The sequence below is a fragment of the Sturnira hondurensis genome, unplaced genomic scaffold (assembly GCF_014824575.4).
Source record: "Sturnira hondurensis isolate 20B ecotype Veracruz unplaced genomic scaffold, ASM1482457v3 Scaffold0006413, whole genome shotgun sequence".
Taxonomy (NCBI): Eukaryota; Metazoa; Chordata; class Mammalia; order Chiroptera; family Phyllostomidae; genus Sturnira; species Sturnira hondurensis.
Window position 1 is genome coordinate 54,464,266 of NW_028079044.1, and position 21,566 is coordinate 54,485,831.

Sequence of the window (21,566 nt, forward strand, 5' to 3'; positions counted from 1 at the left end):
CGCTCAGGCCGACAGTCCCGGTCGCAGAGCGGACGGCTGTGCGCGTCCGTTCCCATCGGGGTGTCGGGTCCGGGAGGGGCCCGAGGTCGCGTGCGGACCCCGCTCAACCCTGGTCCCTGACCTCCGGTTCCGGCCGCGAGGCCCAGGTGCTGGTGGGGGGGCGCCCACTGGACCCGCTCACGACTCCGCCCCTTCGGTAACGCTCTGTAACACCCGCAGTCCCACCTTTGGCCCAGGACTCGGGCTGGCGCCCTCCCCACCTCAGGTGGTCGCTCCGCAAAGCCCTAACCTAAGCCCTCCGCCTCCGAGGCCCCTCCCCACCCCTCCCCACCCCTCCCCACCCCTCCCCACCCCTCCCCACCCCTCCCCACCCCTCCCCCGCCGTCCAGGTGACTCGGGACCCCGCCTCCGCCGCCGCGTCCCACCGCCGCGTCCGAGAGTGCCTTGCCGCCTCCCTTCCCCTAGGTGCCGCCGGCTCCGCCCTAACTCCTCCCCTTCCCCGGGCCCCACCCCCTCCCTCCAAGCGACTCGGCCCCGCCTCCGGTGCGGCTAGTGCCTGACTGCGCAAGCGCGAGACCCGTAGGCTTGTTCCCCTAAAGTCAGATAATGCAGGCGCGCAGGGCGGGACGCTCTGAGTGCGCATGCGCTGCGCCACGAACGTTCGGTCGCGGTCAGTGGGCGCCTGCGCGTTTTCGCGGGAAGATGGCAGAGCAGGTTCCGAAGTCGGTGCTCTTCGTTTGTCTGGGTGAGACGCGCTGATCTAGCCCCGCTCTGACTTTCCTGGGGGTCGGGGTGGGCCTGTGCTCCCCGCGATATGCCTCTGGGCGCGGACGCGGGCCCAGAGAGTGAGCGGGGGTTTCCAGGCTCCCCAACTTCGCCGCGCCGGGACCCGGTCGGCTCTGCGCTCAGGACCCTTTCCTGCGCCGAGCTCCGGGCCAGGGCCCTTTCCAGTGCAGCTGCTGAAATCTCTCCAGCCCGGTGGTGGGGAGCCCTGAAGCTGCCCGAGAGGCCTCCTGCGCCCTCAGCCCGCTGACAGCTTTGCCAGCAGGTTGCGGTGCCCCCGCGCTTACCTGAATCTGAGCTAAAGTCAGATGGACCGCGAGGTTTTGGAGTTTTGGGTTGTAAAAGCCAAAGCAGGAGATCTAATTCTCCAGATCTTTGCTTAAGGAGCCCTCGCCAGTACCTGATTGCTGGAAGGCAGCTGGAGTGACTTTTCTCACTGCTCATGGATGTACTGTTCTCAGTGTGCAGGGGAGTTACTTCCTTGTGCCCCTCGGGTGCCCTGGGCCAGGAGTCTGTAAACTTCCCGTAAAAGGCCAGAGAATAAGCATTTTGTGCTTTGCAAGCCCTAAGACATAAAGGGTTAAGCTTGGCTGTTCCAGCAGAACTTTATGAACACCGGGATTTGGATTCTATATAATGTTCTCATGTTGCAAGGTGTTACTCTTGAGGTTTTTTTATCTACTTAAAAATGTGAAAATTATTCTCATCTCCATGGGCCGAACACAGAGATGGTGGCCCTCGGGCCATGTTCTTAGACCCCTGTCTCAGGGCCTGAGAAGGACGGGTCTGCTGAGGTAGGAGACGCCTGGGGGAGGATTCTGGCGGCTGCTGTGTCCAGATTAGAGCGGGGCGTGGGCTGCAGATGACGCTGGGGAAGAGCGAGGGGCCACAGCAGCTCTGGGGTGAGGGTTCTGGGGAGCCGGGGGCCGGGAATGCTGGAGCCTGCAGGACTGTGGGAGCTCTGCGATCCTTCAGAGCGATTGTGTGGACTTTTTCCAGACTGAGGTATAATGTGTCCAGTGTTTTTCACTGATCTGTACTGGTTACTTTCTTGGGATTATAAGTATGTATGTTTTTGTGAGGTAGTTGTGCCACAGCCAGCACAGTTGATGGACAGACACAGCCCCTGCCCTTGGAGAATTTAATTTTTCTGAGTCTCTGTCCTTGAAATGGAAGTGTGGAATAAGCCCACATTATGCTGTCTAATTTGGAAAAACAAAGTTGCAATTTATTCAAATTTCACAGATTGAATTGTTTTTCTAAAGAAATCTGACCATGACATTTTAAGTTTCACAGCTTCTCTGTACCTGCACCTGGAGTGCTGTGTTTCCATGATCGCACTTGAACTTGGGGATGTGCTTGCTTGTACTCAAGTGGGAAGGTTAGAGCAAGCATCCTTATCTGTTGATCTTTTAGGCAGTAGGCCTTCTGATCTTTATGGCAGTCTTTTTTTTCTATCTACACCTATACCCATATCTTCTTGTTCCAAATATAACCATCTGAAGGAAATGTGGATAAATTTGTCTTAACTTTAAGGCAGTAAATCGTCCACACTTTTGTCTTATTGTGGGAAAACTAAGCTGTTATTTTATAGTTAATCTTACATATTTGTAAAGGTGTATGTTTATTATATCTTTAGGTGCTGAGGTATTAGGCATCTATTATTGTAGTGTTCCAAAATAATAACTGTTGTCTTAATTTGGAAAAGTGGTTGCTGTTTAAAGGGTTCCCAGGGAATATGGTGGTAAGTAAAATAATGACGACCACCACAGGAAGTGGTATCATTAAAATTTAATAATTAGAATAGTGGAATCATGATACCTGTTTTAAAAACTAATAAAAAATTAGGATGTGAAAAGGAAAAACTTCACAGCACAAACTAGCTTCTCAAGGGCATTCGAGGTTCCTTCCTGTCTATTTTCTTGTCTTTATTGTAACCAACTCTGTGTCTCCTGTAAGTACATTGCTGGGCGCATGGTAGGGATAATTTGATAGAAGATTTTATGTCTTTTATCTTTTCTCCTGTGCAGTAAGGAGTTGGGCCCCAGCTGGAGAAAGGTCTGGCTATGGCCCTGGCTTCTGGAGGAGAGTCTTATTCTTCAGGGAGGGCCCTGCCCTGCGTGAGCCCAGCTGCCACCCAGCTGCGGGGGCACTAGAGGTGGGGTCCAGCCCAGACTCTTCATCCAGTCAGTCACGCCCACTTAGGGAGAACCCAGGCCCCCCAGTCTCAGGGCCCTTGGGAGCATCCAGGGCTCAGTGTTGTCACCCTGGGGTCCTAGGGGCGGGGCACGTGCCTCCACACCGGAACATGCTCTGTGGGGGCCTCTTCCAGGCTCTGCTGTCTGCTCTCTTTTGTATCTTCTGTTACAATAAAACTACAGTCGCAAGTGCAGCATTCTCCTGATGATGTGAGTCCTAGAGCACAGATGTCAGACACAAGGCCTGCGGACTGAATCCAGCCCTCCACCTTGTTTTATCGGGCTCAGCACCTGTTTCTACCCGGTGGCAGTGTGGAGCTCCTTGCCCCTAGTTAAGGAGTAGTTACATTTATACAGTCCTAAAATTACATTCGGCCCTTCGAAGACAACCGTGAGGCTGGTGTGGTCCCCGGTGACAATGAGTCTGACCCCTGTTCTAAGGGATAATTGAACCTGTGGGACTCCTGAACTGGTAGCCAGCTGGTCTGAGGCAATGGTGGCCCTGGTGGCCACCACCGCGTCTATGACGCGGGCGACTCCTGAGCCCACAGCACTCAAGCAGAGACTTCCTGCAGGTTGTGCGGCAGGTTTGTGTTGACTGCTCTTGTGTTTGAGGACTTTGGTGTATATTTGATGAAATGCAGTAGTAGTAGTCCTCATTACATGCAAATACTTGAAAATACATTGCTTTGAACGCTGTTTTATTTCATGTTAGAATTGGTTGGTTGTGGCTCTGGCAGTGTGGCCTCGTTGGTTGCAGTGCTCTCCTACAATGGAAGAAGGGCCGAGTGTGGGGTGCAACTGGCCGATGCTTCTCTCTCTCCCTCTCTGCCTAAAAGCAGTGAAAGAAATGTCCTCAGGTGAGGATTAAAAAAGAAATGCTTGGTTACAACCTACCTCACTGATTTCATGGTCCATGTTGGGGTCATCGACAGCAACCTGGAAACTGACTTGGTGGTAATTCTTTGTTGTTTGTACTCTGAGCACTGGAACGGTGGGTGTCAGACCGTTGGCCATGGGTGTGGCCAGCTGTCCCTCACAGGTCCCTCCACGACGGGCAGGGTGGCGGCATCCACACAGATGCTCTCCCCGTGCTGCCCTTGGGGACGTGCTGCGCCCCCGCACACAGCCCCCGTGTGTAATGGGGACCCTTGCTGGCCCTCAGGACCTGCCCTGCTTCACACCTGACGCGCACCCTCTGCTCTCCCCTCTTTCTTCAAGGTAACATCTGTCGATCACCCATCGCAGAAGCAGTTTTCAGGAAACTGGTCACTGATCAAAATGTCTCCGACAAGGTGAGTGCTATTCACTGTTGTAAAGAGGCCCGTCTGAACACCTTTGGGTCAGGAAATTGTGAGAAAATGTTTTTTTTCTCCTGCAGTGGAGGATAGACAGTGCAGCGACCTCCACGTATGAAATAGGAAACCCTCCTGATTACCGAGGGCAGAACTGCATGAAGAAGCATGGTGTCCCCATGAGTCACATTGCCCGGCAGGTACCGTACTTGAACTTGAAGGTGCACACGTGTGTTTTGTGTTACAGTGGGTGATTGACAGCGGTGCTGTTTCTGACTGGAATGTGGGCCGGTCACCAGATCCCAGAGCTGTGAGCTGCCTAAGAAATCATGGCACTGAGACAGCCCACAGAGCCAGACAGGTAGAACACACCTTATTTCATTTCTGTGACGCAGAGTCCGTGACGGGAGAGGTTCTGAGAGGCCTCACTGAACAGACATTGCTGTCCATGCCTGTGTGCTCACGATCAGCTTACTGGCCACAGTGTGCTCAGTCTGCTCCACTTCTGCTTCCCCAGACTGCTGGGGTCTTGGCATTGACTTGTGATTTGTCTCGGAGAAAGCTCTGGGCGGGGGCGGCGGCAGGGGCGGGGTGCCCTGGGCTGCAGGCTCCTCCTCGTTTCCATCTGGCTTTGGACACCTGAGCCACTGTGGCCGCTCTGCGTGTGTCGCAGCGTGTTGCTGGGGTGAAGCCCTGCGACGCCCGTGCGGCCGTTTCCATCCGAGGGCCACAGGGTCATGGGCACAGCCTGCACGCAGCACTGGGACCTTGAGGCCTGTGGGGCCTTTGGTGGTGAGGAAGGGGGCTGCGTCTGCCCCTCCAGGGAGGCATGTGGCTGCTGCTCACCTGACATAATGCCGGGGTGACGCAGGGACTGGGTTTCAAACTGTAACTGATTTCAGTTGCCACCTGGGGTTGGTGGGCACACACTGGACTCCGGGGGGCCTGGTATGTTCCACGTTAATCTGTGGGTGGCCACGTGAGAGCTGCGATTCAGTGTCAGTGCTCGAATCAGGGCCCTCCTCCTTGCTACACTGCATCTTCTAAAGCTTTTCAGAGAGCTTTGCCGGCATCGTGGTCTTAATTTTTACCCTCTCCGCCACTCATTGGGGGAGTACTGTATTTTTCAGACTGTAAGACACATCCTCACCCATTTGGGAGGAATAAGGGTTGTTAATGTTGCTGTTGAGTTCTGTTTACATTTACATTGGTGAAATATTATGTTACTTATGTTATTAAATATTTTACCACATTTTTGCTTCAAAAACTTTTCTTATTTTCCTCCTTTAAAACCTAGGTACATCTTATGGTCTGAAAAACACAGTAGTTGGTAAACCTACTTTGCAGATCAAGAAACTGAGTTCTGGAGAGAAAATACATGACTTACTAAAAGTCACCCAGCTTCAAGCTGGGGTTTGATCATCACTTTGTTTTAATGAAAACCTCAGAGTGTGAGCCAGAAAATTCACACGACAAAATTGTCTGGGGAACACTTCTGATACATTGATGATGATTCAGAAATCAGTGAGACGTTCTTTTGGGCTTTGATAACTTCACCCTGAGGTCTGTGAACGTCCGTCTCTGGTGTGTCATCGAGTGCATATCAACAATGTATTGTTCAGGTTACGTCCCTTAAGGACCTGGGCCTTTCCTCAGTGGGGTTTTCCTTGGACACAAGATTGAACATTTTATTGTTTGTGCTTTCTAATCTCATCAAGCTTTTGCACACCTTGCCAGTTCCTCCTTTGTGTTTTTTAAAGAATGTAGATATATCAGTATTTTGAGTTCTTCAGAATTATGAGAACTCATATTTTTTATTTATCACCAAGCTTTGATGGTTTCTCATGCATTGTTATATACTAAAAATGGATTCAAAGAAAGTATTTTAAATAATGCCGTAAAAACATCACAGCCAGAAACTATTTGTATAGGAACATTGGTAATTACAAGTTTTAGAAGTAGCATTTATGGATAATCATCTTTTTTGCGTTTTTCTGTTCCTGTTGCTTTTAAGAACGACCTCAGTTTTTTTAATTCACTAATAAGACACATCTTAGAAACCAGATCTGTGATTTCAGAATCTCACTAATGTTTGCAGGTTTTCTCTTTAGTCTTTGCCACAGTTTGTGCAAGGCGATGGCTGTTGTGTTCTGTTTCTCACAGTGCTCATTTTCCTGGGACTTTCATTGTGGGCGTAATGAACAAAACGCACTCTGGGTGCTGCTGTCTCTGTGACGCGCCCAGTCGGTGTTCTCGAGTGCCATCTTCAGGTCGCACACCCGGGCGTTCTGGGGGGGTGTCTGCCTTCCCCGCCTGCTTTCCTCTCTGCAGTAACCCTCTCGGACAGGCCCGCAGACAGTCAGCGTGAGCTCAGGACGTTTTACAGCATGGCCAGCGCTCACGCTGACTGTCTGCGGGTGCCTCTCCTCCGGAGGCCGCCCGGGAAGGCTGTCCTGTCTCTCTGCCCCTCCTGCCCCTCCTCCTCGGCCACGCCCTGTGGCAGGTCCCTCCTGTTGGGGCGTTGCCTTGGTTCCTGCTCCCGCCTCCAGCCTGGGACTCTGCCACTGCGAATGTCTGTGCGTCTGTCTTCCGGGACCCTGGGTGCAGCTCTGCTGGGCACACACTCGGCATCACATGTTGTGTCCAGGTTGGATGCATACCTGACGGGATTTGAGTTTGTTCTCGTGTGTGGAATGAGAAGGCGGTCTTTCGTCACTCGTTTGTGCATGGCTGTCTCCTGGTCTCCTGACACCATTCACTGTCTTTACCCTGGTATATGCCTGCCCACTCTGCCCATACCAACTGACCCTGTGGGTTCTCCATTCTACTCTGTGGATCTGTGTGTCTGTTTTCATGCCAGCGCCGTGCTGTTTGGATTACTGGGCCTTACTGTGTTGTCCTTGCCAGGCAGCGTGAATCCTCCAGCTTTGTTCTCTTCCGAGGTTGCTGTGGCTCTTCGGAATCCTGGGTGTTCCGTGTTAATTTTAGGGTTATTTCTTCTAGTTCTGTGGACAGTGCCACTGACAGTTTGGTAGGGGTTGAATGTATAGGTTGATTTTAACAATGTTGGTTCTCCAGTCCACAGGCACAGTGTTGTTTTCCTGTGGGTGTGTCTTCAGTGTCTTTCAGCAACGTCTTCATTTCCAAGTGCAGGTCTTCACCCCTTGGTCAAGTTTATTCATATGTATATGAATAAACATATGTATACACACACACACTCTTGTGTGTCATCATAAATGGGGTTGTTTTCTTCATTTGCCATTCTGGCAGTTTGTTATTGATTTGTAAAAGTACAACCAGTGCTCAACTATCATGTCATCTGCAGATAATGAGTTTTACTTCTTCCCTCCCAGTTTGGATGCCTTGTTTTTCTTCTCCTTGTCAGATTGCTTGGCTGAGACTTCCGTATGTGTGGAATATGAGAGGTGAAGGCAGACATCCTGTCTTGTTCCCCATCTTAAGGGGAACGCTGGTAGTTTTTGCCTGTTGAGTATGAGGCTGGCTGTAGGTCCGTCCTATATGTGTCCCCTGTTCCCACTTTACTGACAGTTCTTTTCATAAAGGGTGCTGGATTTTGTCAAATGGTTTTTCTGCATCCAGAAAAATGGATGTGTGATCTGTGATTGTTACCCTTCGTTTTGTTAATGTGGTGAATCATCTTATTGATTTGCAGATACTGTGCCAACCTTGCGTCCCTGGAGTGAGTCCTGCCAGATTGTGGTGTGGGATCTTTAACGTTTTGCTGGATTTGGTTTGCTAGTGTCTTGTTGAGGGCTTTTGCACCTGTGTTCGTCAGGGACGTTGGTCTGCGGTTTTCTTCTTTTGGCGATGTTCCTGTCTAGTTGCGGAATTAGGGCAATGCCGACCTTGTTCACTGAGCTGACGGCCTTCCCTCCTCTTGAATTGTTCACAGTGGATTCAGAAGCGTGGTTGTTAGTTCTCCTTGGAATGTTGGGTAAACTTCGCCTGTGAAGCCACGTGGTCCAGGGCATGCGTGTGTTAGGTGTCTTTGATTAATGTTTCAGTTTTGTGGCTAGTAATCTATCTGTTCAGATTTTCTTCTTTTTCCTGGCTGAGTTTTGGAAAATCATATGTTTCTAGGAATTTACCCATTTTGTCCAGATTGTCCGGTTTGTTTCCATATAGTTGTTGGAGTCCGTTGTTACTTCTCTTTCATTTGATTTTATTTATTTGAGTCTTTGCTCTCTTATTCTTGACGGGTTTGGCTAAAGGTTTATCAATTTCGTATATCTTTTCAAAGAACCAGCTCTTAGTTTTATTGATCTTTTCTATTATTTTTAGTCTCATTTCATTTATTTCTGCCCTGGTCCTTAATTATTTCCTTCCTTCTGCTCACATTGGGCCTTGCTCTTTCTAGTCCTTTAGGAGTAGGGTTAGACTGTTTGTTTGAGACTTTTGTTACCTCCTGAGGGAGGCCTGCAATGCTGTGCATTTCCTCTCAGCATTGTTTTCTCTGTGTCCCGTAGATTTCGAGTCGTTGTGTGTTCATCTTCATTTGTGTGTGACGTTCCACAGGTTAACTAATTTCACGTTGTTACTGTGAAATTGAAGGTGAAGTATAAACTTTGAGTCTACATGTTACACTCTTCCATGTTCACTCCAGGGACTTCATAACATAACATTTCTTTGCAATGCAATTTTAGGAAAGAGGTTAACTCTCTTTTCATTTTAAAGGGCCCTTATTTTAATTTTTGAGTAACAGATTCTAATGTAGCCTTTTTTAAAATACTGTTTTTATTACTCTGCACTGATGTTTGTCCTCTAGGCTTGGTTGGTATAAATGCAAACACTGTTCGACCTCTTGCTCGGTTGCAGGTGACCAAAGAGGACTTCGCCACGTTCGATTACATGCTGTGCATGGACGAGAGCAACCTGCGGTGAGTGGCGCCCCTCCAAGTGCATGCTGTCCACTGTCACGGGCAGGCCAAGTACTTTGCTGTGCGAGTGAAGTGACTTTTTTGTTGCCTTACAGTTTTAATAGCGAGTGATGGCCACCGTGCACAGAATTAGTGCGTTAGAACAGTGAGAAATGTGGAAAGCAACTTAGAACTGTCTAAAGCGCACACTTACGAGGAGACGCGCCACGGATGAGGGGACGTTCAGTCGGCAGCGTCCGTTTGAGGAGCGTTTGGGTGGGGATGCGGCTTTCTCTCAGGCAGGGCCGTGTCTGCAGGGAGGTGACTCTGTTGTGGCTGAAATGATTTGTGGACAGTGTGGGGTTTTATCGTCCCTCATCTTACTCCTCCTTTACCACCTCCTGCCCCCCCCCCCCCCAGAAACTAAAACCAACAGAAAACTTCTTACTCTATTTAAGTTGTTGATCACCTTAATCGAGTAAAAGGAAAAAAAACAAAACCAGCTGATAGCCCAGAGTGTCCGAGGAAAATGGCTGGCTGCTCGGTCACATGTGGGTCACACTGGCTCTGGGTGGCCAGTGTGCCGTCCGCAGGTTGGCATTGTGGCCTGCTTTGCTCAGGGAACCCGAGGCCCCAGGGGTGGAGGTGCTTGCCCGGGGTCTTGGGCAGTGGCGGGCGTGCTGGACTCTAACTTAGGCTCCGAGAAGCAGAGTCCAGCGCAGGCCTCACACTCCCTGCCCTCCCCACCAGGCCTTACTGTCTCGTGTGTAGTTGGCCGCAGGTGACATGTTGTCTTTGGGCAGCAGGGGCGTGCTGGGTGGCTGGCGCAGTGCCCGTGCTGGTGGGCTGTGATGGTGGTGGGATTGCTGCCTGCCCTCGTGAAGTCAGTGCTGTGGGCTACACGTGTGAAGATGCGGTTACACCCAGTGAAGAAAGCATATGAGATCATGTGATCAAGCCCAAAGATGAGTGGATGCAGCATGTTTTACAGAGTCAGAAGCAGACTCAGGGGAGGTGACTGGACAGGATGCAGGAAGATGTTCCGGTTGAAGACCCGGCACTGTGCTGCTTATCCCATGGCAGCTGCACTGTTCCACGTGCTGAGAACGGGGCTGGTCGGCGGCTGCGCAGGCGCAGAGACGGGCGTCTGTGGCCACAGGGAGTCTTTGGCCGGGTCAGAACTAACGCACACGTGTTCCGCGTGGTTGACGCAGAGAAGCCGCTTCTGCTCTGAATCACCTCTGTCGGAGGGGGTGGAAGTGCGTGCAGCAGCTTCCCGACATTTCTGTCGGTCGGGGACTTTATAAAGTCTGTGCACTGCTCACTCTCGTCTTCTACTTGTGAACTGGGTCGTTCTCACTTTGCTCACCTGCACAGCAGCGTCCTGTTGGAAAGCTCTGTGCTGCTCCCTTTACTAGGGACGCCCCCCACCGTGGCTGGCATTCATCCAGTGCTGCCTTTGCGGAGCAGGCTGTCTGCCTGCTGTCCCTTCCTGCTCGGGCCACTCAGCTGCTGACTGGCCTTCCTGTCAGCCCAGGTCACTTGGGGGAAATGTTCCTTTGGACACCACCGAGCTCCACACCCGCACCGAGCTGGCTTGAGTGTGTTACAGTGTAGCTGACCGAAGTCTGGCCTTTCCTCCTGCAGCAGCAGGACGGCGGGTGGTGAGGGTGTCAAGAGTGGGCTGTCCCCCACAGCCTGGGCTCAGGCTGAGGCCCCAGAGGGGACACAGGGACTCCACCCGTCAGGGGGATAAGAGCCCTCAGGACCTGGCCCACACAGTCTTTTGTGTTCCGTTCTGTCATCTTTGTTTAAGGTCCTAAACGAGATGCGTTTGATTGTCTCAGCATGTGTTCTATGGAGAGTTCATGACTGTGCTCTGACCTCCGGGTGCACAGTTGGTGTAAAAAAAGTTGGGGGGACAGGTTGCTGTTGGGACTGAGGGACAGCTGCCAGAGGAGAGATGGGTGTCCCGACAGGGGTGTTTCAGGAAAACCTGCAGGGGCCCTGTCTCACCTCCAACCAGGGGTCACAGAGCTAAGTTTATGTTTTAATTTTACAGAGATCTAACTAGAAAGAGTAATCAAGTTAAAAACAGCAAAGCTAAAATTGAACTGCTCGGAAGCTATGACCCTCAGAAACAGCTCATTATCGAAGACCCCTACTACGTGAGTACCGTCTCATGTCCAGGTCCACATCCCCGGTGGGGACAGTGTGGGGACCGCCGATTGGTGTCCGGCCTCGTGGGGTGACGTGTGGAGGTCCTAGAGGGCACGTCCGTCTGGCTGTCTTGTCATTTCCCTCTCCTCCTTCCAGGGGAGCGAGTCTGACTTCGAGACGGTGTACCAGCAGTGCCTGAGGTGCTGCCGGGCTTTCCTGGAGAGGGTCCACTAGCCGGCCCGCCACACCCCAGCAGGGCCGCCCAGGTCTGTAGCTGGAGGCCAGTGCTGGCACTTCGTCCACCTGCTATTCTTGATCCCAAATCAGTAATTGTAGATGGGAATCAGTGGCGTGTTTGGCAAAAGAATAAATGTTTTTGACTCAGACAGTTCGGGGCACGTGAAGTGTTCTTAGTCCAGTGGCATCTCCTGCTTTGGTCCATTCCCAGACAAAGTCGTAGACCAGCCACAGAGAATGTGATCTCGCTGAGGCCCCGGTAAGTGTGTGACACTTGCCAGTCACCCGCTCTGTCTCTCCCTGAGTGTGTGGGCTGAGAGGACGAGTGCCCTGTCCCCGGCACTCTGCCCACGGGGCACACAGCCGGGGCAAGTTGTGCCCACTCACTCCCTGGCCGTGCACACACACGGGTTCAGGGGAGAGAGATTATGCAGTGACGCTGAGCACCCTCGTTTCTGCCAGGCTCACTGCACGGGAAGGCAGCTGGCTTGCTCCATTGGAGCCACAGTCATGTCCAAAAAGGGGGACACTTGCATGCTGCTTGATCTTGCGGTCAATTTGAGGATGTGTCTGCTTTCAGGTGCGAATATAACCCAAATAATTAAATAGTTGGAAAAAGTTTTCATGTTGGAATGCTTAGCTATTGATAACTATTATTTCATCATTGCTTAATTTATAGGCAAATATAGGTAATTTCTGTGTACTTTCAGATAACTAAAATTCATGTGGTTATATGTCAGAAAAAGATGTTTCAGAATAAACTGGGGAAATTCTACAAATACAACTGAGATGTCAGCCTGCTGTCTGCCTGCTGCTCTGTTGACAAGTGAAGAGAGTTGGAACAGGGGCCTTGGTTGGCCCCTTTCAAGGGCGGTGTTGCAAGCGCACGTCTGCCTTCAGTTTGGGAAGTGCAGTGGTGGAGACCACAGGCCTCTGAAGAAAGGGTCTGTGGCCCCCACAGCAGCCACCCTTCTGGCCTGGCTCTGCATCAGGGCCCCCGGTGAGGTTTGCCTTGTCTTCCCCCAGCTCCAAACTCCTGTCTCCGTCACAGAGCAGCCTCCATCCAGAGTCGGGGCGCAGGGCCCGGCAGTAGGGGTCTCACGGAGGAGGGCTCCCTGTCAGGGTTCTGCTTCTCCCTGGGGTCACGAGGCCCCTGGTGGGGGTGTTCGTGTTGAACCTGTGTGCGCCTGGAAGGTGTGTAGGCACCGGGGCCTGGGGACAGTGGGATGGGGGTCCGGGCAGGAAGGACCGAGGGATTCCTCGACAGGCTTACGGAAAGTCCTGTCTAGAACATACTTGCCTAGAACAAGTTTCTAGGCAACTTGGAGGATCGAAGAGCTTGAGAGTTTGGTACCATCCCATAAAAGCGAAGACTGGAGGAAAAAAGTTCAGTAATTAACCACTTGGAACATAGGGCTAAGACAGAGCACTTCAAAAATTTTACTCCATCCTAATCTTTCAGTAACTGCTTAATAAGCCCAAAGTAGATAAAGTTATTACTCTCTGCTATTCCTTTATGTTCATAAGTGAACCCATATACATGTTCTCATGCTTGCACATGCATGTTCAACATGGGTCCTCAAATCCCAGGACTCTGCTTTGTTGCTGTGGCTGGGCCCAGACCAGGGGTCACAGACCAGGGACCGAGCCCAGTCGCCTTTGTAAATTGGACCCAGTTGGGTCTGCTCGTGATGCACCCACCTTTAAAAACGGGGTGTGCTGAGCAGTCTTCAGGCTCAGCGTTCTCGTGGTACACAGTCACACAGGAAGGAAACACAGGCGCAGACTTAGTGGAAATGTTCACTCCTGAGGCAGGGTCTCACGTCACCACTGCAGCAGCAGCCTCTCCTTTGCAGAAGGACGAGTTAATCCTTGATTGCAGGACTCATCGCTTTCTGCTGCGTTTGCTGAGGCCTTCTGTGTTCTCTGACCACTGCCGGTCGTCCTCACAGACTTGTAAACTGCCGATTCCCAGTGAGGGACTTGGTAGAGAGTACGGCCACTTTAAGGTTGTTATAACAAACGCTTTATTACTTGTTTTATGTACAACATGTACATGTCGCACAGTATACTGATACTATTTTACATTTATTACACAAACGACAGGTGAAATTAGCCTCAGTGTGTTCGCAATTTACACTTTACTGTCTCCAAAACCCAACTGAAGTTTATCTCTTTAAAAAATTTTTCATGCAATTCCAACTAATACTGGGAATTTAATTGTAAAAGTAATAAAAATATTAAATCATACCATATGCGATATGAAAATATAGTTTCAAATCTGCTTACATTTCTAAAGAAATGTCCTGTGATCTCACCCAGTCAGGAGACTGAGAACCTCCCCTGTGTCCTGGCGTTACACGGCAGACCGGCACGCTCTCGTTCTGAAACACGGAGCGGCAGGTCCACTGTCGGGCTCGGACAGACTGCGTGCGTGTCCACAGACGCCGCCAACAATCTACGAAACGCCAGGAGCTATGGAAGTCTGCAAAAATAAATCTCTGTTCCTGGGACGTGTTCGTGAAGGTGGCCGGTTCTGAGTCCCTGTCGGTCTCCAAGGCACTTCGCAGGGTTTCTTCCGTGGGTCGCCCGTGGCTGGAAGGAAGCACACGGCCTGTCACTGCCCACACTGCTGCCAGTTCCAGAGACACTGCTCCAGGCCACACTGTGAGATCTCTAAAAACACAGGGAACCTGCGTGCAGTTTGTGTCCCTGAAAGTGGACAGCACCTCAGCTGTGCAGTGACTCCATGCTTGAGGCGCCGAGAGAGTGGGGCCATCAGAATTCACTCCCTGAGGCCTAGCACGTGCTGCCGACCCCTCGGTCGCTCAGTCTGCATGGGTTTAGTGTGTGGCCGGCAGGCCAGAGCGTCAGGCTGCATGCCCCGCTGTGAGTAGGACCCGCAAGGCTAGTGGTCAGGAGTGAACACTCCAGCGCCCCTCGGTCCCTACCGCTGCTGCAGCGTCCATGTTAGGAAGAGATGTCCTGGTTCCCAATTGAGTGGGGCTGCTCCCTCAGCCCCACGTGGGCCCTGTGGCCTGCCCGGCTGCTGACAGGCCCTCCGCCAGGAGAGCTGAGCTGCTGAACCTCAGGGAGGAGGTTGCTGACCACACGTCCCAAGGGAGTCCCTGTGCCCAGACCCCTGACTGCTGGGCGTGCTCAGGCATGGCCTTTAAGAGGACAGGAGCGGAGCCTCACCTTGCACTCGGCGCAGCTGTCCGCTGCTGCCTCCTGTGTGAGGACAGCAGGGAGGGTGTTGGGGCCAGCTCAGCCTGGAGGGAGCCCCTGCCCCCTCACTCGTGGGCACCCTTACCCTGCCTGCAGGGACCAGACAATTAGTGTGTGCTCCTATAGTTTAAAACTTCCGGAACTAGAGGAAATCTTTTTAAAATGTGAAATTACAGTTAGCAGGTGTAACTTTTAAACTTGACCCATTTCTGGGCCAAAATGGACAGCTAGGGCCGTGGCCCGGGGGACGTGCGGACGCTCACGGGCACCACATCGACCTTCCCTCTGGACTGTTTCATCTGGTCTGACCCACTAGAGGGTCAGGAGCAATGGGCCGGCGGTGGGGGGGAGGCCACCAGCGCCATCCCAGGGCCACGTACCCTACACAGGCAGGCTTCTGAGTGTTCCCCGGGCCTGTTCTGATGCAGCAGCAGCAGCGCCTCACTCAGCACCGCCCCACGCGTGGGTGGGCCCCGAGGCCCGGGAGGACCACTGCTCCCCTGGCTGCTCTCAGCCTGGCTGAGGGGCCAGAGCCCCCAGGTCAGGGGCTGCAGAGGGTATGCCCCTCGTGTAAGGAGAGCGGAAGCTGTTTTCCACGGAATTGTAGACAGGGATGCTTTACAAATGCTCAAAAAACAGCACTCTCATCTGCTCAGACACATTGCCTGGGAGATGCATGGGACCCACACGGTGCTTGAAAAGGGATTTTCCGTGCCGTGGGCGCAGGAGCTGGACAGCATGGCCGCTCGTTCCCGCTGTGGCATTAAATACCCAGCTTCTGATCGATCGCCCCAGCTCGACCTTGAGTCTCCGCAGAGCCCCAGGGTGGGTCCTCATCTGCCGGGCTTCTCACAGGTTGGCCGACCTGAGACCTCAACCCCAGACCTGGGCTGCACACTGAGCCTCCCGTCCCAACCCTCCGTCAACTGGCCCTCACTTGCTCTGTGGCCTGACCTGACCCTCTCCATGCTGTGCACGCCTCCGCTCCTGGAGATGAGCGAGGGGAGCCGCTGGGCTGGACGAGTGCAGCACGTCCCCTCCTCCCGAGTGTCCTGGACGGCCGTGGGGAGCCAAAGCACGTCTTCCTACTGGGGACAGACCTGGCCTGAGGTGTGCCTGGCTCACAGGACACAGTAAGTGTGAAATGATGAAATCATGGCGCATGTGTCAGGAAAATAAAAACCTGTGGTCCGTCCACTGACTGACAACTGCTGTTACGTGTCAGCTCTCAAGAGGCCAAGTGAAAAGTTCAGTTCATAAATTCTTAATGCACATTTATAATTTTACCCTTAGAGGCTATGAAAAAATAACTTCATGGAACTATTGAAAGAGGGTAGCCACTCTTAGCTTTCTGTATCAGCTCACTGGCATAGTCCAGCTTGAATGTTGGCAGAGACATCCACACACAACACCTGCCTGGGCCGCCAGTCCTGTGCCCCCTCGCGAGGGCTAGTGGACGGGTGGCACCGTGCACAGGCCTGTTCTCAGCATCACCTGATTTTGTGCCCCCTGTTGCACACTCAGGTGTGTTTCAAATAAACACACGCCATGTGGACAAGGATGAGTGGTGGCCAGGCACTGTGCCGGCCAGCACAGGCGCCCCTCAGCCACCGTCGGTACTTGGGGACACTGAGTGTTCCGTCAGCCTCGCTCAGAGTAAGGCTGCCTCACCGATGAATGAGGGCTACTAAAGCCCCTGAGTTTGTTCCCGTCCCCGAGGGGATTGCTGGCGCGGGTGGGCTTACCTTATCCGTCCATGCACACGGGACTCACAGCCAGCCGGGTCAGGAGCCGGGCACACCTCTTGTAGTCTGTGGTGGGAGTAAACCAGAGCCCATCAGCCACTGTGGCGGCTCCTTGGTCAACAGCACTCTTAAACAAGGGCACCAGCCACTAAAGCCATTTCATTTCTTTAGATATTCTGAATTCCCTGGACGCTGTGTGGGTACTATCTGTCCTCTGCAATCGTGGGCCCCAAGTTGTTGACTTAATGATTTATGGGGCCTCGGGGAGTCCTGTGGCAGAGGTCAGACGAGGGAAGTGGGAGGCTGTGGGGGAGGCGCAGGCCCTGCCATCTCGCAGTGGGGCAGGAGCGCAAGTGACTTCCGTTTGCTTCCTCGTAGGTCACGTCCATCGAGTCCCCGCAGCTTCTTAACACAGAGCCTTCCCTAAGTACCCCGTTCAACCTTCATCAGCTGTGCTCAGAAAGCCAGGGCCTCCGGGACTGTGGGGGGCGGAGCAGGGGGGTTTCCTGGGCAGTTTGAAAATCACTGCTGCTTGACCAAGTCACAAAGTCCTACTGAGTGGTGCAGAGCCCCTAAGCCCACATGAAACCCCGAAAGAATGCATCATTCAGCAGCAAGTTCGACAAGCAGCTGACCCTGTACCCACAGGTGTGCATGGGGTCAAGAGGTGGCAGCACCTGGGCTCACGGGAGACCAGGGTGCACCTGTAGGCTGGGCCTGTAGGTCCCTGGGGACTTGGCTCCTGCAGCAGTTTCTCCGGAGCAGTAGCCTACCAGGCCACCGTGCAGGTGTTTCCACTGGGACCTCACCTTCTCCGACCCAGACGCCCCTGGGGCCCCACCTCTGCAGGGTTTGTGTGCTGGCCTGGGAGCTGCTCTGGGAGGGCCCACACTTGCAGCCCAAAGGCCCTCACGGCCCCGACCCCCCATCCCCCAGCCCAGCCTCCTAGGGACCCAGAGCAGCTCCACAGGCCTGTGGGCGGGAGACACCAGACTGGGCTCCCTCCACCCTGCCCCTGCCATCTTGAGAGCGGCAGTTGGGCCCCATCTGAGGATGCCCTCCCTGCGTGTGGGTGACCGGGAGCCTGGGCAGCAGGTGGCCGAGTCCCCAGGGCACCGTCGGCGTGAGCCTGGGGCCGAGCTTCTCTGTGAGTGGGAGGGTTGGCAATGACCCCAATGGTCATGTCCGGTTTGTGGTCCCACTTTCTCAGACTACGTGTAATGTGAACACTCGCACACAGACAAGGGAACAAGCAGGTTCTCTGGCCTCAGGAAGCAGGTTAATGATTCTCAAGCAGCAGGTGACTCTCGGGAGAAGGAAGTGCAGAGAGGCACGCGCCAGGCCCCTATGGCAGCGAGCTCAGAGCTCGTAAAACAGGGCAGTGCCCGAGGGACTCTGCACTGCCCATCCTGGGGTCCCTGTCCCCGGGAGCTGGGAGAGCCCGAGGGGCGCCTGCCCTCTGCCAGTGCGCACACCTGCTGTTACTCAGGGTCACTGCTCTCTGCGCTGGGAAAAGTCTACTTCACAGAAGTGGAAGTGGCTTTTTTTTTTTTAAGGACAGGACTGGCAGATCTGGCCTGTGCCCCCTGCTCAGCCCTGAAGGCAGCTGGTGAGATACCGCTTATCTGTCAACTTCCCACCAGTGGAAGCTGCACCTGCTCAGAAAAACTGGTTTGGGCTCTGGCAGATGCTGCTTTACCCAACAGTGACGTGTCACCATCATACGTGACAAGCACAAGGAGCCACTGTTGAGGAAATCAAGTGCACGTTGTCACGGAGAAACCACCGAGAAGGGCCAGTCTGTATTTCCGAGTTAGTGATGAAGCCAAATACAAGGGCAGGACTTCGAAATAGCAACTTAGCCCTGGGGTGACGAGGGTGCGAGTTGGGGGCCCAGGTCCATTGGCTTCTCACCCCAGGGCACAGCCACTCACTCTCAACATCCGTCTGATTGTCACCAACGGAATCAGAAGGTGACCGCCCACCCTGAGCATTGTCAATCCCGGCGAATCACTAATTTTAAGTTGGGCCCTGACTGCTGCCAGATGTCGTGACCTTCTTCACTGGCTGGTCACCGGGCCCTGGCTCCATGGCTACGAGGGGACGAGAGAGGAGGGCAGGCTGGGGGATAAGAGGGAGGGCGTGGGCACCGCCCCTCCTGCCTCCTGTGCCGACACAGCTGGGCCCCGTCACTTACATGCTGGGACGGTGCAGTCTCGGGTGTTGTGGTACAGCCTGTGAAAGTGTTTGCTGCACTTTGGGCTGAAGTAGAGAGGACCTGGAACGCGGAGGAGACACGGGTCGTGAGGGCTCTCGGGATGCAGGGAAGGGGGGGCAGGTGAGGGGTGAGGGAGAGCCTACCTGTCAGGTGCTTCAAAAACTTGTCCTTCATCCTTAGATCCCGGGGAACGATTTCTGTTTGAGGGGAAGCCAGTGGTTACTGTACTGTCTGAAAGAAGCCTCTCCCCCCGCCATCCCGGGCGGGGGTGGTCACTGCAGGACAGACCAGACCAGACAGGCCCGGGCCCTTGCTCCTCACACCTCATGCCATGTGGACCCCTGTCCCCAGAGGCGCAGTTTCCCTAAAGTGTTAACGACTCACAGAACTCCCGTGTCACGACTCTCGCCCCTCCCGTAGGAGAGCGATGGTGACTGTGAAGTCGAGGGTGAAGAAAATCGTGTGTGTGGTGGTTTTTTGACAATGAGCTTCCAGCGAATAAATCGCAGTTAGACACTGTCATCTCACAGAGCTTGGGAATCACAACCTCTCGAAGTTCTAGAAAGAACACCTCATCCACCCAACACAGAGATGGCCACAGAAGTTTACTTTTCTGGGTACATATTTGGAAAACAGATGCAATCTCTTCAGACCACCTGCTATGAAAGCTGTGTAGATGCAGAGTTGGTCTCAAAGCAGCAGGAGAACCTGGTTTGTGAGAGAAGCAGCGTTCTGGGGACCCTCTTCCAAGCAGACCCAGCTGTGGTGGGCACTTGCTAAGGGACATTTTCTGCCCTTACGGTCACCGGGGGTACTTCCTGCTCCACTGCTTTGGGCCTGTGACCTGCCTTTGTGCAGGTGGTCACCTTTGCCTGTACCCCCAGGGATGCCCTCCCGCCCGAGGGTCAGACATCGACCTGGTGTCAGTGCTCATCCACCCCTGACTTTGGTCAGTCTGCCGGAAACCGACCTTATCACCTTGACCTGCATGTGTCAGGGCCGCGTTAGCAGCTGGCAGGCTCTTCTGGGAAACGCCCCCTGGGGCGCTCTGGGAGGGCTCCGCGGAGGCGGAGGCCAAGCGGCTCCCTCTTAGTGGGAACAGCTGCGCGGGGAGCACGTCCGTTTCCCTAACGACAGAGGGCAGATCTGAGCGGACGCTGCCGACCCAGGGAGCACCCGCGCGTCTTGGAAGTGGGCGGGGGATGGTTATCCTCGAGGTCTCCTTCATGGACTTACTGTTTTATTTTTTAACCAATCGAAATGGATTTGCCTTTTAAAAATGTTTTCTCAAAGACCCTTCTATTTCCAAGCAAACATGAGCTCTTGGTCCTGGGGCAGCACCACTCACCCGCTCGCTGCTCCTCAGGGTCCAGCCCATAGTCCGAGGCCTCCCTGCGGCCCGGAGCGGCGTCCTGTGGGCCCGGGGGCTGCAGTCGCTTGGATTCCCCTGAATGGTACTTCTTCAGCTCCTGGATGATCTCCACGATGAGCCGCAGCAGCGTCTGTCTGTCCGCCGCCTCCCGGGGCTCGGTGACTCCCCGGCCAGGCCCCGCTGCGCCCAGCACTAGCAGCAGCCCCAGGAGGAGCGGGCGCCCGGGCCCGCGCATCGTGCGCTCCGCAGGCGGGCTGGGAGGTCCGCGCGCCCGGAACTCGCTGGCTGGAGGGATGAGCTGGGGAGGGAGAGTGGGAAGAAAGTCGGCTGGCTGGTCGGGGGGTGGGGGTGGGGGAGGACGGTGGAGAGACCACTGCCAGGGACCCCCGCGGACCACGCGCGGGGGCGCCTGGCCGAGCCCCGGTCGGAGCCGGCAGAGGAGGGGGCGGCGACGGGGTGCTGGGTGCGGTCTCGTGGGGACCCCAACCGAGGTTTCACAGCGGTTGCGGAGATCGGCGCTTGCTCTGAGCTGCGGGGCGAACAGCTTGGCCTTCTCCGCGCCGCGTCCCGCCCTGGCCCCGAAACTTTCACCCAACGGCACATCCCGCACGGGGAGCGCGAGGCGTCCGCACAACTTTCTTTAACCTTCCCCAGCCGTGTGTGAAAGGTTCGTCCCTCCGAGCAGGCCGCCCGCGCACCCGGCCCGGCTGCTGCGCTCAAGTTTCCAGCCTTTGTGTGCTGCTCGTGCCCTGACACAGGTCCCCGAATCCCACCGAGGAGCCCCTGCGCCAGGACCCTCGCTGCGTGCTCCTACAGTGCCAGGTCCGGGAGACCCTCGGAGCCTGCAACGGGGGCCGGGCCGCCACGTGCCCGCGGACCACTGGCTCGCCGGAGCCGGCCGCTCACCTGCTCCGGAGCCTCGGGCGTACTCCGGCGTCCGTCTCCGGGTCCCGCTACTCCATGCCTCGCGGCGCCCCGGCCGACGGAGCGCGCACTGCGGGGCGCACCGGCGCGCAGGACTCGCACGCGCCGCTCTGCTGTTGCGGGCGCTGCACAGCGACCTCCTCGGACCCCGTCTCCTCTTAAGCCCGCGCCGCCGACGTCAGGCGGGTCCCGAGGGCTCCGCGCGGGCTTTAATTAGAAGCCGCTGAAGTGTTCGTACCCCCGTGCGGATCTTCGTCAGACCCACCCCCCGCCCCGCGCTCCCCGCCGCGTCCGTCACCCCCCTCCGCCCCCTCCTTTCATCTCCTCCCCCTCCCCTCCCCTCCCCACTTCTCCCCCTTCCTCTCCCACCCCCTCCGCCTCCCTTCCCCTCCCCCACCTATTTACCTCCGTTCCTGTCACTTGTGACAGGATGAGAAGAAACGCCTTTACCAGGAACTCGGATCTGTTTTTGTCTAAATGGAGAGCTTGGGCTATTAAAAAAGGAGCTGCCTCGACATTTAATAAATCA

The 21,566-nt window shown here is 54.5% G+C and overlaps 2 protein-coding genes across 3 annotated transcripts; one reads left to right on the forward strand and one right to left on the reverse strand.

Annotated features, from left to right (window-relative positions):
• Window positions 1–618: 618 nt before the first annotated feature.
• On the forward strand, window positions 619–12,156 carry ACP1 (acid phosphatase 1). Of its 2 annotated transcripts, none has more exons than XM_037048652.1 (6): window positions 619–745; window positions 4,203–4,276; window positions 4,524–4,637; window positions 9,113–9,174; window positions 11,216–11,321; window positions 11,470–12,156. In XM_037048652.1, the coding sequence occupies exons 1-6, from the start codon at window positions 703–705 to the stop codon at window positions 11,545–11,547; spliced, it is 477 nt and encodes a 158-aa protein (XP_036904547.1). In that variant the 5' UTR covers window positions 619–702; the 3' UTR covers window positions 11,548–12,156. The 2 variants fall into 2 exon arrangements, with proteins under 2 accessions (XP_036904547.1, XP_036904546.1); XM_037048651.1 differs by lacking the exon at window positions 4,524–4,637 and adding an exon at window positions 4,363–4,476 and having other exon boundaries at window positions 621–745.
• Window positions 12,157–12,313: 157 nt separating this feature from the next.
• ALKAL2 (ALK and LTK ligand 2) lies at window positions 12,314–21,265 on the reverse strand. Its single transcript, XM_037048653.1, has 6 exons — window positions 21,020–21,265; window positions 20,090–20,411; window positions 18,885–18,938; window positions 18,721–18,801; window positions 16,524–16,589; window positions 12,314–14,145 (listed from the first exon to the last, which is right to left on the reverse strand). Exons 2-5 carry the CDS (start codon window positions 20,346–20,348, stop codon window positions 16,525–16,527), a joined length of 459 nt encoding a protein of 152 aa, XP_036904548.1. The 5' UTR covers window positions 20,349–20,411; window positions 21,020–21,265; the 3' UTR covers window positions 12,314–14,145; window position 16,524.
• Between the last annotated feature and the right edge of the window lie 301 nt (window positions 21,266–21,566).